Genomic DNA, 17,341 nt, shown 5'->3' on the forward strand with positions numbered 1-17,341 from the left:
GGTTTAAATCCTATTAGTAGGCTAGCCATTGTATACAAGTTCAGATATGAACTTAACTGTACTAATCAATGTCATGTGCTTTTCCTATGCGTACTGCTAATAAAGTATATTCAATAAATCAATCACTTTCATAGACACTTCACATAATAATGACACACTTTCAGCAATTTGGGACACAAATCTTCAAACAAGTGCACAAAATAGCTCAAAGCTCACAACCAGGCTTGTAGATTGTACATTATGCAAATAAAGAAATAACTCTGCTTGATATTAAATAACAATTTAATCTAATATACGAGGAACATTTGCGTTTTCGTGGCTCTCCCCGCGCACGCGCAAATTGCTCGACTGTCATTTTGTCGCGCGCGGTGATCACGTCATCTTTAAGCTCACACAAAGTGTGGCTGCCGGGCTGACAGAACAGAAACGTCTGTTTATATTGTGGAACATTGAATGCTGTTGTTAGGACAATCTTTCTTTCTTTGATCAAGTGTAAGATGTCTTCACTCCTTAAAGTGGACAATGAAATCAAAACCAAGGTAAAGGTTTTACCGCTGGGGGGGTCGTCATACATGATAACGTTGTAGTGCAGCATGTTGTTGCTATCCAGGCTAATGCTACTGGTGTGCTGCTGAAGGCAGGGAGCCCACATGAGGCCTGCATGGGACGGGACCGACCCGACCGGGGTTGAAACAGGAGCAATGTGGCAGTGGGTTTCAACCCTTGGGCCTTTTCACACCAATAAGGTCCATTATTTATTCAGCATTTGAGCCACGGGCCACCATTTGATGAGATACAGGCTCTCAGACCCAACACTTCGAATATTTTGTTGTTGTTGGAGGATTTTGTTGATTCCACAGGAGAGATAAAACAGGCAAACGTTGATCATAATAAAATAAATCTTCTACATTCTCTAATCGTGTAGACTTCTTTTTGACTTAACTCTTGGGCCAAGAGTCTTGGCCCCTTAAGGGGCAATTTGGTTTCATTTTACACTCAAGAGCTAAAGCTCTATAAGGGTCCATTTGGTTACCATTACCAACTCTTCATCATTTAGCTGGGGACCACCTCAAACCCCTCAAGGACCACTGGTGGTCCCCGGACCACAGGTTGAAACCCCGCTGCTGTATGTGGATTTGTTCTGCACTCCTCAGAACAAACCTGTCGGTCACCATACAGCTGGTCAGCTGCCTGCCCTCATTCAGTGATGATTGAATGGGTGACAGCATGCATAAATACACACATCTCGATCTGAGCTTTTTCTTAGCCAGTCAACCATTTGCCGGCATAATACAAGGCCTCCTCCTATGCTGCTAACTCAGTGGTTTTCAACCTTTGTCATATGAAGGTCCATTATTATTTGGCATTTGAGCCACGGACCACCATTTGATGAGATTTGGCCTCTGACTATTTTTTAAATCATTGGATTTTGTCCATGATTCCATGCTGTATAGATGTGATAGATGGCATAGGACAGATGACAGGTCAATCAATAAAACAATTCTTCTACATTCTCATGCTGTAATTCCTGTAAATTAGATAAGATCTATGGGGCCATTTGGTTAAATAACTATATTCCCTTAGCAATCACTCCTATAGAGCGTTTGTTCATTAACATGGATCTCTCCAGCTCTTTAAGTACTGTAAACAGAAAATGCATTTTCATTTCACAATATCAATTTCATCCCATACAGGATACATACACCAACGTCCAATACAGAATAACCAAGTGTAATTGCACGTGACAAAACAAATGAGTAGACTAAATTGGAACTGGAACACAAGCTGATGAATGATCTTTGTGGGGGTTCTCTCTCCTTACGTGCTAGAGAGACATTTAGACCCCTGTTACTGAACAAACAGCAATGATTAGTTGATTACTATAGGAATATAGAGCTTTAGCATTTTTAACAAACATTTAACCATCTAAGTGCACACAGTCACTTTCAGATGTTTTGATCACAATTCACGTTTTTGTCTTAACAGGTGGATGCTTTTAGGGAACGGATCACAGGAGAAGTGAGTGTCAATCAATTCCAATTAAAAGTGGATTATGAACGAAGTTACACAGAGTTGGCTTTAATAAACTCATGTTTTGCTAGCAAGACTTGACCAAAAGCTTCCCTCTCTTCCAGGCGGAGGACCTTGTTGCAAATTTTTTCCCAAAGAAGTTATTGGAACTGGATCACTTTCTCAAAGTATGTGGCACAAAAGCTGTGTTTCCATCAACTTATCTACCAGCAAAATCATGATCGCAATTGTTGTCGTTTATGCAGTATGCACTGAATATGAGCTCAAACCACTTGCTGTTCTCTCTTTGATTAATCGTTCTTAATAACAGTAGAATATTTGAAAATGATTTTGGTCAGTCAAACTTGTAAAATAAGATCCTCAAATTCTTATTTTTGAGAGAATATAGGTACCTTTCAACTGACTCGAGAGTTAGCCCCACCTACTACTGCTTAGCTCGATGACCCAACTCCTAATATTACAGTATAACAGTATACAATTATCAGTATATGATGGAAATTTGCCTCATTCACATCTTTTTCGTTTTTGTGACTTTTCAAAAGGTTTCTTAAAATGTGCTTGACAATATATGGAAACGGCTACAGACAACTCATGCAACAAATCAAATATACCAACCTGTCAACAATGTGTGCGACCAAGATAAAATGGAGCCAGATCTAGACATTTCCTGTTGTCTTTCAGGATCCCTGTATAAACATCTCTGAACTGAAGGAGATCCACTCGGAGATAAACCTGACAGTGCCCGACCCCATTTTGCTGTCAGACCTGCACGATGGATTGGAAGCGGTGAGGCTCGGTTGAAAAATGGAAACTTAATCTTTACTAGATGGTGCTTTACACATCACATACATTTTAGATTTGTCATTTCACGTGTAGGCCTGTCACAATTATTACATAATCGTCTAATCACATTTATTGTGTCATAATCGTGCTAATCGTTTCCATGTTTGTTGAACATTTTTCATATAATTTCAAACATTTTCAATAATAGTGGAAATAGCTGTCGCATCACGGCGAGTTCTGAGCTTGTAGATCGGCTATTTCCACTATCAATGTTCTTTTTAATTAACCCTTTCCAAGCCACGGGGAGCCCCTTAATATTAACACTTTGCCGTCCGAAATAGAATGGTTGTTGGTAGATTAGCCGTGAAATTTCTATTATTATATTATGATCTGAACCGCATTCATTTTACCAGACATCCAGCGCTATATCACGTCTTCATCCCCCATTACCATACCGCGATCCCCCGTTGTATACTCACCCCAGTTCCCAGTGAAAAACTCAATCTGCATTGGCTTAGAGTGGGAGATTCGGCTGACGCATCATGTCCCTGTGCGTTTCGCGTGCGCGATCCGTTCACGTAAATGTCCCCTCAAATAATCCACGTGTGACTCAAGAGTAGAACTGAAAAGTTTCGCTAGCATAGCCCCCAGCACGGCTGCAGTAGAAGCACTCGTGTACAGACAGTAACCGAATGGGGGAAGGTGCCTTGGAGAAGGAAAGGGCCATGACATCACTTCTGCTTCATGTCAGACCAGCCATGAGCTATCGATGCACGAGTGGTGACTAGGGAAGGTTAGACGATCGCCGATTTTCGGATGAAAATCATTTATTTCGGTAAATACGGGAAAGTACGGGAAAAGACGAGTGGCTGAGACCCCCCCCCCCCCCCCCTAGGAAGTCCGATATAGTACGGTTTTAATATTAAGGGGCTCCCCGTGGCTTGGAAAGGGTTAAAACCGTACTATATCGGACTTCCTAGGGGGGGAGGGGCAGCCAATCGTCTTTTCCCGTACTTTCCCGTATTTAACGAAATAAATGATTTTCATCCGAAAATCGCCGATCGTCTAACCTTCCCTAGTCACCACTCGTGCATTGATAGCTCATGGCTGGTCTGACATGAAGCAGAAGTGATGTCATGGCCCTTTCCTTCTCCAAGGCACCTTCCCCCATTCGGTTACTGTCTGTACACGAGTGGTTCTACTGCAGCCGTGCTGGTGGCTATGCTAGCGATACTTTTCAGTTCTACTCTTGAGTCACACGTGGATTATTTGAGGGGACATTTACGTGAACGGATCGCGCACGCGAAACGCACGGGGACATGATGCGTCAGCCGAATCTCCCACTCTAAGCCAATGCAGATTGAGAATTTCACTGGGAACTGGGGTGAGTAAAACAACGGGGGATCGCGGAATGGTAATGGGGGATGAAGACCACGTGATATAGCGCTGGATGTCTGGTAAAATGAATGCGGTTCAGATCATAATATAATAATAGAAATTTCACGGCTAATCTACCAACAACCATTCTATTTCGGACGGCAAAGTGTTAAAGTATAAAGTTGTCCAACATATCAGTAATATTTTTGTATATTTAAGTTATGTGTCATATCTGCCATGTGCAACTTCAAAGCCTAAAAGGCTGTAAAAGCCAAACAGAAATGTAAAAGGAACAATGTTAACAAGGTGTAAAACACAATTAAATCACAATTATTTGAGTGACAATTAATCGTCATGTAAAATGTCATAATTGTGACAGCCCTAGTCAAGTGTAGCCTAATTAAGTTTTGTTCAATGTGTTCACAGCAAAATGCCAAAAAGAGGAAGCTTGAGGATGGAACTGGGGAGGATAAGGGTGAGTAATGAGTATAAGAATTGTATAGTGAAATCAACAAATCCTTACAATCCATCATAGGTCGTCTATCTCACTGTTTCCCCAAACACTGGGTCGAAACCCATTAGTGGGTCGCAGACACATTTTTATGGATCCCTTATTTTTTTGGTTCCTACATGTTGTTTCTAATTATTAGACCTGTTTCAAAACATAAAAAAAAGAAATGGTGAATAAAAAGAAATTCCAAAAAATTTGGGGAAAAAAAAAATGTTTAAGAAGTAGTGAAAAAAGCCGATCTACAAGCTCACAACGCAATGCGATGCGACACATTGTGAGCTTGTAGATCTGCTATTTTCACTTGTTTGTGTCCCGGTAAAGTGTCTAATTTCCCTTTTGGGTCACAGGCTAAAATGTTTGGGAACCACTGATCTAGCTAGTGCAGTTATGCTGAACAGAACAGGCATTCAACTCTGTACAACAAAGATGGAATTAATGTGTGGATTTTGCATGACACATCACATTGTGCTTTTCAATATGAGTTCCATTCGCCATCTGCATGGGACTCCTCATCATTAGTAAACACTTTGTGGCTGCCACTTTGAAGTCCATAAAATGGTTAACTAGACTGACTAGTTTTAAATCAAGTTGGTAAGGTTCTCTGTCATACAAATGAATATTAAAGTCCAGGGTACTGTATGCACCACATCATTTCTGATTCACATAATCAAGTAAACGAAGGTCCTTTACCTAATACTCTGTACTTGGTCTAACTGGGTCTTCAAATGTGACCCATCCATTGTATTACAATTGTCCCTTGTGTTTGAAACCTAATCCTTTCCACTCCACTTTGTTCCACCCAGTTACTGGCACCAAGGTCTTCGTCATGCCTGGTGGGATGATGAAGAGCAACGCTAAGCTGGTGGACCTGATCGAAAAGGTCAAGCCAGAGATCAGGACACTCATAGAGAAATGCAACACAGTACGTTCTGTTTCTCTCTCTCTCTGTTCAGTGCTCTCACATTAATCTGTATAAAATCCTAAAATCTCAAAAAGTGTCAATCAGTTGGCACATTTCAGCTGAGTGTACAGTAGCCTATAGGCAGGGCATAGTAGTGGGCGTGGTTTACTGGTGCCACTTCCCATAGACTTATACAAAGATATTCCTATCAATTATTTTAATCCTAGAATCAAGCCATTCAAGATCCTGGTGAATCATGACCATAAAACCGTGTAGTACGTAGAAATGGAATAGTATTATCTGTTTTCCCCCATTGTGATAACAATAAATAAGATCTTAAAAAGTAGGTATATTGCATTAGTTCCATTGTGATTGTATTATATCATACAGTACCTGGTATTGGACGAGGTATGGTGTTACTTTTATTGTCAGGATCTGCTTTATTCTGCAGGTTAAAATGTGGGTCCAGCTGCTAATCCCCAGGATAGAAGACGGGAATAACTTTGGCGTGTCAATCCAAGAGGAGACGGTAGCTGAACTCAGAACAGTCGAGGGGGAGGCTGCGTCTTACCTGGACCAGATATCAAGGTACTGTATATAGTAGTCTAAGCATATCTGTGTCTAGATATATAAATACAGATCTTGCATTTTCTGGTTATCGGCTTTCTGTTGAAGCTGCAGCATGTACTGATATAAATGCTAGCAGATGAACAGTAGTGAGTGCTACAGTCAAGATCAGTGAGCGATGTCTAGCAAAGTAGCTTTTAGGCCAACATCCTTAAAGGCCCTCTTACATCTAACAACTTTGAAAAGATTTCTCAGTCGTAATAAAATCGGGGCTATTTGCGGCGCGCTCCCGTGACTCAGTCGTTACTCAATCGTTAAATGTGAGGTAGTGGTCCGACTCGATTTTTACCCCAACTTGAGAGCCAGATTCTGTTACGAGAATATCAAACTGGTTTAATATTTTCACAAATCGGGGCTGAGTCTGAATGAATACAATGACGTAGCCTAGCCTACAACCAAAACAGAACAAGCCAAAAGCCAAGCCATTCATTCCCCAAAAGACGCTGCCTGAGCTGCCAGCCTGATCGTTGTTGGTGCGGCTACTACGACAGCCCTTTATTAGTTATTTCTCCGCGTTTCCATTATTCCAAACATTCAACGTTGATAATAAGTTGATAGGATCGATCTGCGCCGGCTGAGAGGAGAGATCTAGAGAGGAGAGGCACAGAGGGCTGAGGGAGGAAGGCGAAGCTCGGTGTGTGTGTGTGTGTGTGTGTGTGTGTGTGTGTGTGTGTGTGTGTGTGTGTGTGTGTGTGTGTGCACTGCATGTGCAGTGATAGAAAAAGTAATCAAGTAAAAGTATCAATACTGCAATAGTGTGATGCGACGCGCTGTGACTGAGCTTGTAGATCGGCTATTTTCATTTATGGTTAGCCTAATGCTTTATAATAATATTATAATTTATTTAGGAACACAAGGCTGTATAATAGGCATATTTCAGCAAATAAATAAATAAATAAATAAAAGGGAATCTTTACAAAATCTTTATAGGCATACACATCTAACAACTGAAATCTTTGAAAAATCATCCTACAGTCTTTGGGGAGTCTTTTTCAAATCTTATAGTGTGAGGGGTAGTCTTTAAGAAATATTTCCCAAATCTGTCCACAATCTTACCAAAGTTGTTAGATGTAAGGCTAGCTTAAGGGTGTTTTTTGTTGTGTCAAATGTATGTACTTTTAATTAGCACACATGGCTATTCTTCTTCTCTTCAATTCCAGATACTACATCACACGGGCAAAACTGGTGTCTAAAATTGCAAAGTACCCACATGTGGTGAGTGAATGCAATTTTACAACGCTTGTGTGCTTAAAACAGAATGAAAATGTGTCACATTCTGTTTAAGCACACATCATGACATGAGTTCAATATATGTGTCGTCGTGTATAGCATAGCATGATTGGTATGTCTTCAGCGGAAATATAGTCTATAGAAAACACGATGGAATGATACACTGACAGGGTTTTTTCCCCAGGAGGACTACAGGCGTACAGTAACAGAGATCGATGAGAAGGAATACATCAGTCTGAAGATCATAGTTTCTGAGCTCAGAAACCAATATGTACGTCTGTCTATATGTTTACTGTACATTGTCTTCATAATGTTGTCTTGTAGAAACAAACCTAGGATATGTTAACATGAACACCCCATACCTTGCCAATTATTCTGTCATTATTGTATAAGCATTCTTGCAAGCAAGAAAAACTAGCGTCTAACCCAATATCTGTTCGAACACAGGTAACGTTACACGACATGATCCTGAAGAACATTGAGAAGATCAAAAGGCCCAGAAGCAGCAATACGGATGCACTATACTGATGTATGTCCAACCGCTGTCCATCTTGCATCACTTTCGAACACCTGCCTCTGTTCCCTACCATGCTAGTCGAACTAGCCCAACCCCTGGTATGAAGGCATAGCACCAGACGCCACTTCACCCACTCATACACAATCAGTCCAGCCCCGTACAAAACCATTAGCCTCCTTTGATGAAAGGCTTACGCATACTTTTTGTTTGTTTGTTTGTTTGTTTTAATTGTAAAATATTGTATCAAGGTAATGTTGTAGCAAAACTCCTGAGACCACTGCAAATTGAGTTCACAGAAAATGATTACACTTGTATCAACTTATTTGAACTCACAGATAAGTTTAGCAAATCTAGATTCAAAATTTAGATTAATTCTAAAGGAGCTGATATTTTATCACATCTTTTTCTTGAATACATTTTACCAGAGCAAAGAAGGAGCATTTATCCTTTTGTACCTTTGTCCAGCTTCGACAGGCACACACCTCTGTCATTCAGTATAGGAATACACCTGACAAGTACTTGCACATCAACAAGACTGAGCAATGCTGGCGCAGGTAAGCAAGCATTCAAGTCTGTGGTACAGCGAGCTGTACACACTGTCAAGTTAGGGTTGCTCTAGAATTTGATGTCACACCAGTCACAATAAGCCACTTACTTTATAGAAACTCCTGGAAAATATTCACATTGCATTTGAAGACACATTTTCCTACATGTCTTCAAATAAGTGATATAGGTAATGTTTATTTTCTGTGAATGCAAGTTTAATCACACAAACTCAAGAGTTTTGTCACATTATTACTTTAAATAATATTGTCCTTATTTTAAACCCCTTTGAGACCTGTTGGTGAGCAGAGACCTCGGTGAGGTCTTCCTTAAGGAGGGGTAAAAAAGAAAAAACGCTATGTATTTTTTAAAATCTAATTAAAAACATCTTGTCCATCCATGGCTCTTCTGTGAAACTGTTTCATTAATGGCTCAGTTTTTTGACAAAGTTCAAGACGATGTCAAGTGAGGTTTTTGCACCCATTGCTTCAGTGAATGTGCTGTTACTTTTGGTCTATAGAGCCACATTTACTGTATACCACAACTTAAGGTCGGTTGTTCATAGGCCAAGTAACAAGAAGGCTCTTTTTAGTAATTGCAGTTTTGTCATAATAAATGGCTAGCTCTTAATTTGTATGCTGGACGTAGATCAGGCAGAATAGTTATTTATTTTAGATACTGTAAGTCTATGTAATGTTTTTAGATGTATGAAGTGATGTTTTTAGCTTCACTGGCTTCTTAGTTCTCAGAAGAAAACTTGTCATTATTCACCAAAGCATCTCTTATGTTTTAAGGGGTTGAATTTATTGAATAAACACTTTTTGATAAGAGACTTTGGTTTTGTTATGTTAATATCTTTATGTAATTTTCCTCATAGGGCTAACATACATCTTGTATGCTTGTTTTGTTTTTGTATTCATGGTGTGTAGTTGTAGGTTGGAGATGGTTATTGTCGGTATCAGACAGACCATGGGACTCTATCCTCATTTCACAATGCACACAGTACACTCCCGAGTTACAGACCATTAAGTCGTCAAGGACCCCCGGTGGCCCCCCAGACCCCAGTTTGAGAACCATTGTCCTAGCTAACACTGAGTGACAACAGAGTACAGTTCGGTCTCCTAAGTCTGATATCATAGACAGGACAAGAGCAGTGCAGTATGGTGAACATTTTGACCTATAGATGGCAGCAGTGGCAACTTGATAGGTTAGTTTTATGATAATATAGGCTTACTGTAAGGCATAGTATGGTTGCAGCTCAAAAAGCATGATTAAGTGTATACTGTTTAACCTCAGCTATTGCTCAGTTATAATTGTTTCCATATTTCGTTGATGGAGTTGGTCAAGTTGGTAGACTATATATATGCTCCAATTGTATCCAGCAGGATGTTTTGTTTAAAAATCTTATACAAAGTTAAACCTTGTATGTAAAACAAATCCAGAATGAAATCAGCTACCTTTGCATTATGTTCAAATGAAGTTCAGATCAGAAGTGACACTGAGCAAGATAATAGGCAGCGAGAATATGTCTGCAAGATTAGCAATAGGTCTGGCTCTATTACCAGGGGAAAAGAACTGGCTTGAGTTTACAGTATGGTAATATGCCGACTGGAATGTAGACATTGTAATGTTGCTCAACCTTTCTGACGTAGTCAACAGCCATCTGATCTGAGAGGCAGCTTCTGGATTGGGCCAGTGGAGATCACTGGCACACCCCTTCGTCACTGTTCACGCAGTGACAGAATGCTGCTCAGGTGTCTATAGAATGGAATCCCCTCCTTAGAGTGATTCATCAGCACTTGCGCATGCAGTATGCACACGCTTAGTGGAACCTACCCTCATACTGCAGCGTTGCATTGCTACACCATATAGCTCTTACGACATAAGGACGCACGGGAAAACAAGTTATGAGGGCCTTTGTAGATAAGACAGTCAAAAAGGAGACTTGGGATTTGCTGGTTTGAAATAGCCCATGGCCATGGCTATTATGTCACCAGGAGGAGTTTGCATACCTCATATGTCCAAAGCCCGTTACTTGTCTGAATACAAATTCAAAAATTGCAAATAAAATAGCATATCTACAAGCTCAAAACATGTCGCAATGTGAAGCGTTTTGAGCTGCTATTTTTGCAGCTTTTGTGACACTGTAGTATGACACATAGGTATAGGGCATTAATTTATGAAAAAACATCAAAAGTAAAATGGAGATTAGAGGTTTCTGCCTGACAGCAACGATATCTGACAAGGCCAGAATTGCAAGTGAACACGCACCTGTCTATCATTCTGCCATTTAGTTTTTTACTTTACAAAGAAGTGAAATTATATATTTAAATTTTGGTTAATAAATTGAGTGTAGTTCAGTTGCAGGGTCGAATCGGGATACGTGTTGTCTATACTCACAGACTCTGTATTCTGCCTGTTTAAACTCAGAGGCTGTGTTGAAAGAGAGAGTGTTGCTATGTGGAGTCATGGAGTGGATGGAGCGTGCTCTGGTTAATATTTAATGGGTGTTCCTACCAGATAATTAATCAGTATCATTTTGAGACATTCTAAGAAAACCAACAGAATTTGCTGGAACCAGAGACAGCATTCAATACCAAAAACCAATGTCAATAAAAGGCTTTATTAAAACCTTCCTTTTTTAATTAAAAAAAGTGGAAACCGGTTCAATCCTCGGCTCCTCTAGTCTTTGTCTTGACCTTGAGCAAGACACTCGACTCCCACTAACTGCTCCCGATGAGCGGGCTAGTACCTTTCTCCAGCCTGTTATCGGTGTGCATGGGTAAATGTCATTTACACATTATAAACACTAGAAGCTGGGCCGCCCTTCGGGCGGCCCAGCGTCTAGTCGGCGACCTGGCCAACTCGGGAACGATGTAAATAGGGAATGAATGCCCCGCCCTTTAATGCAAACCCCATTATACCTGTTGTCATAGGACCCGTCTTGACCATCTGTTTGCCTGTGTCCATTTATGCCCATATATGGAGATATCTGTATCTGTCTGTCTGTCGGCGTCCATTTTATGTCCATATATGGAGATCACTGCAGATATAATCCTGGGTCCATTTTATGCCCATATATGGCCATATATGGAGATATCTGTCTATTTGCATCCATTTTATGCACATATATGGAGATCTCTGTATCTGTCTGTCTGTGTCCCTTTATGCCCGTATATGGAGATCTTTGTGATTCTGCGTCCATTTTATGCCCATATATGCCATATATGGAGATATCTTTTTATCTGCGTCCATTTTATGCCCATATATGAGATCTCTGTCGCTTTTTGTTTGTTTCTTCTTTAAGCATATGGAGATATCTGTTTATATGCGTCCATTTTATGCCCATATATGAGATCTCTGTCGCTTTTTGTTTGTTTCTTCTTTAAGCAGAATACGCAGCCTGCTTAAATCTGCATCATTCAAGTCATCCTCCCAGTCCCACGCTTTGTTGCTTGTCTTATGTTTGTCTTGTCTCTTTTATTTTATTTATCTTTTTTGGAGCGGACCCCATTAATGCAAACCCCAATATACCTGTTGTCATAGGACACGTTTTGACCATCTATCTGTTTGCCTTTGTCCCCACCCTTTAATGCAAACCCCAATATACCTGTTGTCATAGGACCCGTTTTGACCATCTGTTTGCCTTTGTCCCCTTATGCCCATATATGGAGATCTCTGCACACACAGTACCGGTTGCGGAAAACTCTGATGTCAGACATCAGCTCCGCATACGGGCATTCATTTTATGCCCATATCTGGAGGACGCGCGTGCCCATATGAGTCAGCAGTTCCCATCTCTGTATGAGTCAGCCCTTGTGCCGATACGTCCATTTATGCCCATATATCTGTGTCCCCTTTATGCCCATATGAGTCAGCAGTGCCCATATGCCCATATATGTAGCCCATATGGAGATCTGCCCATATGCCCATATATGGAGATACATAACCATGGCATTTTGTGTTGACTCATGTTGCGTACGCGATGTCAGAGCCTTTTATGAAATGATGTCACAATGAGTCAGCGCTTGCGCCGATTTCCTCCGGAACAGCCTGATGTCAACAATCAACAATCAGCTCCGCATAAGGAGATTCCGAACGTTTCGCGCCGTTTCGGGAAAAACGCGCGTCGGGTCGGGTCGAGGCCGGGCACTGCACTCCGCGCCGCGGCGGAGAACGTGCGTGCCGAATCTGAAGCCGGTGGGACGAACGGTTCTCGAGATACGCGGATTACATACACGCAGACAGACAGACAGACACGCAGAGACTTCTCGCATTTATAGATAGATTATAAAGCACCTTGGATGAAGGCACTATATAAATGCACCATTTACATAGACATTTTCACAAATATATATACTTATAAAAATATATAATCTTTTAGAATCTACTCAGAACAGTAAATACAACATCACATTTGAAGTGGCCATTTAACAAGTTTGCAGTCACAGACAGTCACACCACAATAAATGACATTTAGATTCTGCTCATCCCGGTGACCATATCCCCAGTGCCATTTTGTTTTTTACTTCATTATAAATGGCTGCGGTGTGAATATGGCCAGTTGTCCTAAACAGCTAGCACCAAATTACCCATATTCAGGAGGAACTGATTCATCTACTCTAGTAGAATAAATTGAATCATATCCCACAAGTGCATTTTCAATACAGGACCCCTCCTGACTCACAAGTTCTTGTTGCTTTTCTTTCCTGGGAAGATCCAGCACAGAGCCCCGGGCACCAAAGCAGTTGGGATTAAAAGCGCAACTGCGCTCTTAATGAAGGACAGTCCATGGAACAGCACTTTGTCTTTGGAGGACAATGTCATCCCATCCAGCAGCTGCAGCAGCAGTAGTGAGACAACTATACAGCCCACCCTGAAAGCTCTGCTGCTGCTGCTCTTAGACTCTGTGTAGAGTGGAGAGTGCAGGCCCAAGCCCAGGCCAAACAGGGTCCCCATGTTGCGCAGCAGGCTGGCAAAGGGGGTACTGTCCATGTGGACCCACTCTGCCTTTATGCACCACTTCTGGGCTTTCTCCATCGTCCACAGCAGGTCCACACCCAGAGCCTTGAGCAGCAGGTAGAAGCCAACGGCGAAGGAGGTCAGGAAGAGGGTGACATAGGAGTAATTCTTCATGCTGGCACTGTAGATAAACTCCACCCTGGATACAACCTCTGCCACTATTATACCTGTCATAGAAGTGAAGACGGACCATTAAGCAGTGGCCATAACCTTACAACTCACCAGGCAGAAATCAAACAAAGCCTTTTAACCACTTAAGCCCTATTTAACAATAAACGACAAAAGTCATTATATATCAGGTCGCACTTTTCAGGTTGTTTTCTTTTATATACACTGTATATAATTTACATAGAAATGTTTTGCCTATAATGATATGCCAGGTTGAAAGTACTTAATTGGCCTGTACCTGTACTACGTAAGTATTGTTTGCTTCATGACCTTAGAATTGTAGTTGCCAGCCTGTCTAAAGTGGGAGTGACTTTATATGCTATGAGGTGCATAATGTTGTAGTACATCACAGCAGGAGATACCACTTTTCAACCTATGTTCATATAATTGGTCCTCACTCAAAAATAGCTTTTTTATTTTTTTTTATTTTTTTTTCTCAGAGGAGGGCTGTGGGCAGGTCAGAAACCCATAGTCTTGTGACATCATCGATTGTCAATCCAGCTTATAGAAACTGCAGGCTTTCTATTCCTGAAAAGTTGCAATTTTAAAGTGGAAGCCATTGTTCTCGTGATAATAAAAATCTAAATATTTTTTCAAAAATATTGATTAAATTTTTTTTTTGGAAAATGATGATGTCACAAGACTATGGATTCTGAACTTCCCACAGCTCTCCTAGGAGACTTGGACTGAGTAGAAAAAATTGTGATATTTTATCATGAACATTAGTGAGGACCTATTATATGAAGACAGGTTGAAAAGTGGTGAACTACTCCTTTAAGTCCTTTAACTAACAGAAATAGGCAATAAATTGCAGCCAAATAAACACAAAGTCCTGGTGCACTCTACACTGGTGGTTGGTTATCAAATAGGTTCAGTTGTCAGTCTATTCTCTGCAGGTAAACTGACCTGTGATGACTCCAGCAATGACCTGGTGGGGGAAGTGGGCAGCCATGTAGACCCTGGACATGCAGACTAGGATCTCTATCAGGCCCATCAGCATCCACAGGCCTGCCTGCAAGAACCTAAGAGAGAGGTAACCAGGAATAATAGATAACCCAACCCCACCTGCAGCAATGATCCCAGACCCACCTGTCAGAGCCCCAGTCTTAAACAAGTTCAGTATTCAGTATTTTCATATTGGATCATGTTTATATCAAAGTATGAACATGAAATAGTTGGAGTCACTTTTCAGACAGATTTATTGCCATATATATATAGACGCACCTGTAGAGAAGAGGTGGGCACCGTTTCTCTGCTGCCAGAAGGAGTAGAGCTGTCACCATCACATACCACACCCCTGCAGCACCCATGGCATGACCCGAAGGGCTTCCTGCAATGATCAGCTCTCTTTTATAGGCTACTTTGTTGTATGGCAGAAGTACAATAGCTGATCCACAAGTTCACAACACGTCGTGATTTGACACATTGTGAGCTTACTACTGTACATCTTAATAGATATACAGGTTAGATTCACTTAAGATTCACAAATTAAAAAATACTGTCAAAAGCCCTGATAAAAGTGGCATACACATCATTCTATTTTCATTTGAGCAGCCAAGCTGAACATGTTCCAGGTCCCCCTATGAAAAAAAAGAAAACCTTCAAACATCAGTTCGACTAACACTCAAAACATGCATGCATGCACACGCAGTCACAAAATCAAATACAAATACACAGACTAGAGTAGGTGCAATCATCACAATATCGGCAAAAATAAATAAAAGCAAACATGAGATACTGTGCTGTCCAAACCAAATTCTTCCTCCAAGATGTAGGACTGTACATGTGTTTAGTTAGTTTACCCACTTCATGAAATCAATACAATGCTCAAAAAACTAGGGTACAAGCCTTTATGACCTGCATGGTATTTAATATCATATCAGTTTATTCACTTAAAGAGTGCTGAGCGTCCTCAGGTTTTGGTATTGTGACAGTAATAACCATATGGAACAAGTAAATCAAAATTGGTTCACTATAAAAGACAAATTAAAAATTGTAAACCATTTGTTTATTTTGATTAGTTGAAAATATGAGATCTAACTTCTGTGGCAATCATACTTTTTTAGGTAACCTAATTGTGAATTATTTATACCTGGTCCTGTCTCACATGTGATGGGAAACTGCTGCAGTGCAGGGGCTTGTGCTGGTCTGTAGAACTGTGTCTCATGAACCCACCAATACGGCCTCTCCCCAAAAAGAACCCTGCCATGAACAGGGTAAAAAATATTACAAAAACAAACAAAAAGATTCTCAAACTCCCTTTTATCTTTTTAGTATTCCAACAATTCCCACATGAAAATAATAATCAGTGTGCAATGATTCAGCAACCACTATGCTGTGTTCCACATTCTACTTGTCTGGCAGCACGTTTGGAAGTCTGGCATTAGGGGAGAAAAGTGAAGAAAGACTAAATATGTAACATTGAGAAATACACTGGTAAGAAGACAAGATTATCAGCCCCCAGGTAAATTGAGTTTGAGACGCCTGTTTTAATGTGTTTCAGATATCATAGAATTACCTAGAATAAGTTAATTTAGTTAATAAATCGCTAAATGCACATAGAAAGAAGATAAGACAAGATTTACCATTTCAGAACCAAGTTGAGCCAGTCCCCAATAACGGCCACCCAGATAAGCCTCAGCGCTACAGCTCTATGCAAGTGGAACCAGATGGGAAAGAAAAAGAAGAACGTGGTGTGCAGATCAGCCACCGTGGACGCCAGGCTAAACCAGCTCTCATACTGGCCATACTTATTCTGCAGGTGGACTGCCAGTTCAATCCCCCAACTGTGGAGAAGATCCATGATATTGGTCTCCCTGAGAACACTGCACTGTGTCTGGGGAACGAGAATCGGCTGAGTGAGTGTTTCACTGAGTGTTTTCTGCCGTGAAAGGCTGTCAAACCAATTCGCTTTTTAGGAAGTTTTGGCAAGCCCCGCTCTGCTGTGTATGTGTGATCCCCACTGGACTTTACTCAAGGCTAGGGAATTTGTTTGCCTTCATTATAGTGTAGACTGGTAACCTTTACACCCCTGGGGCCCCTTCTGCTGATCAAGCAATTGCCCATCATAGAATGTAGAATTTAAGGAATCGTTCATCTGTCAAAGAAAACATCACTTTGGGTCCAAAGTGGATGAAATTCATCATTCCAGTTTGGTGCTTCTATTTGGCCAGTTTATTATGTGAGTGACTATTTCCGTTTTCTCAGATGGCCTTTTGACCTGCTATGAGGTAACACTTTACATATTGTTACAAAGAGGCCAGTATCCTAAAAACAACAAAAAACATTAGGTCATGTAGGCCTAACCTTTACGTCCATTTTTTCCTTTATGACTAGCTAGCCTATCTTGTTCTCAACCCCTGGCCAATCATTTAATCATTGACCCTTTTACATAATCCAGAAAATAGATTACTGCAGGATCTTCACTGGCAAGAGATGTTTTTTTCTTTTACTTTTTTTGTTCTTCCCCCAAATCGTCAACAATCAATTATGTAACTGATCTGTTCATTACCGGTTGACTGTGATTGGTTTCACTATTTCACCAAACGTCTAAAGGTTTGCAGAGATACAAATGTCATGTCATTTATGTAATACTTGATGTCACATGTAATGCCAGCTGCTACTGTACAGT

General features: G+C 40.8%; 2 protein-coding genes across 3 annotated transcripts; one reads left to right on the plus strand and one right to left on the minus strand.

Annotated features, from left to right (window-relative positions):
• The first annotated feature begins 398 nt into the window (after positions 1–398).
• Positions 399–9,239, plus strand: psme3 (proteasome activator subunit 3). Its single transcript, XM_080747023.1, has 10 exons — positions 399–539; positions 1,987–2,019; positions 2,136–2,198; positions 2,713–2,817; positions 4,618–4,666; positions 5,506–5,624; positions 6,055–6,191; positions 7,391–7,445; positions 7,645–7,731; positions 7,908–9,239. Exons 1-10 carry the CDS (start codon positions 498–500, stop codon positions 7,986–7,988), a joined length of 771 nt encoding a protein of 256 aa, XP_080603149.1. The 5' UTR covers positions 399–497; the 3' UTR covers positions 7,989–9,239.
• Positions 9,240–11,141: 1,902 nt separating this feature from the next.
• Positions 11,142–17,327, minus strand: LOC308303316 (glucose-6-phosphatase catalytic subunit 1-like). Of its 2 annotated transcripts, none has more exons than XM_080747665.1 (5): positions 16,461–17,327; positions 15,803–15,912; positions 14,935–15,040; positions 14,617–14,732; positions 11,142–13,709 (listed from the first exon to the last, which is right to left on the minus strand). In XM_080747665.1, the coding sequence occupies exons 1-5, from the start codon at positions 16,511–16,513 to the stop codon at positions 13,204–13,206; spliced, it is 891 nt and encodes a 296-aa protein (XP_080603791.1). In that variant the 5' UTR covers positions 16,514–17,327; the 3' UTR covers positions 11,142–13,203. The 2 variants fall into 2 exon arrangements, with proteins under 2 accessions (XP_080603791.1, XP_080603790.1); XM_080747664.1 differs by having other exon boundaries at positions 16,296–17,327.
• Positions 17,328–17,341: the final 14 nt, after the last annotated feature.

Source organism: Nannobrachium achirus (genome assembly GCF_963921795.1).
Source record: "Nannobrachium achirus genome assembly, chromosome: 18".
NCBI classification, from domain to species: domain Eukaryota; kingdom Metazoa; phylum Chordata; class Actinopteri; order Myctophiformes; family Myctophidae; genus Nannobrachium; species Nannobrachium achirus.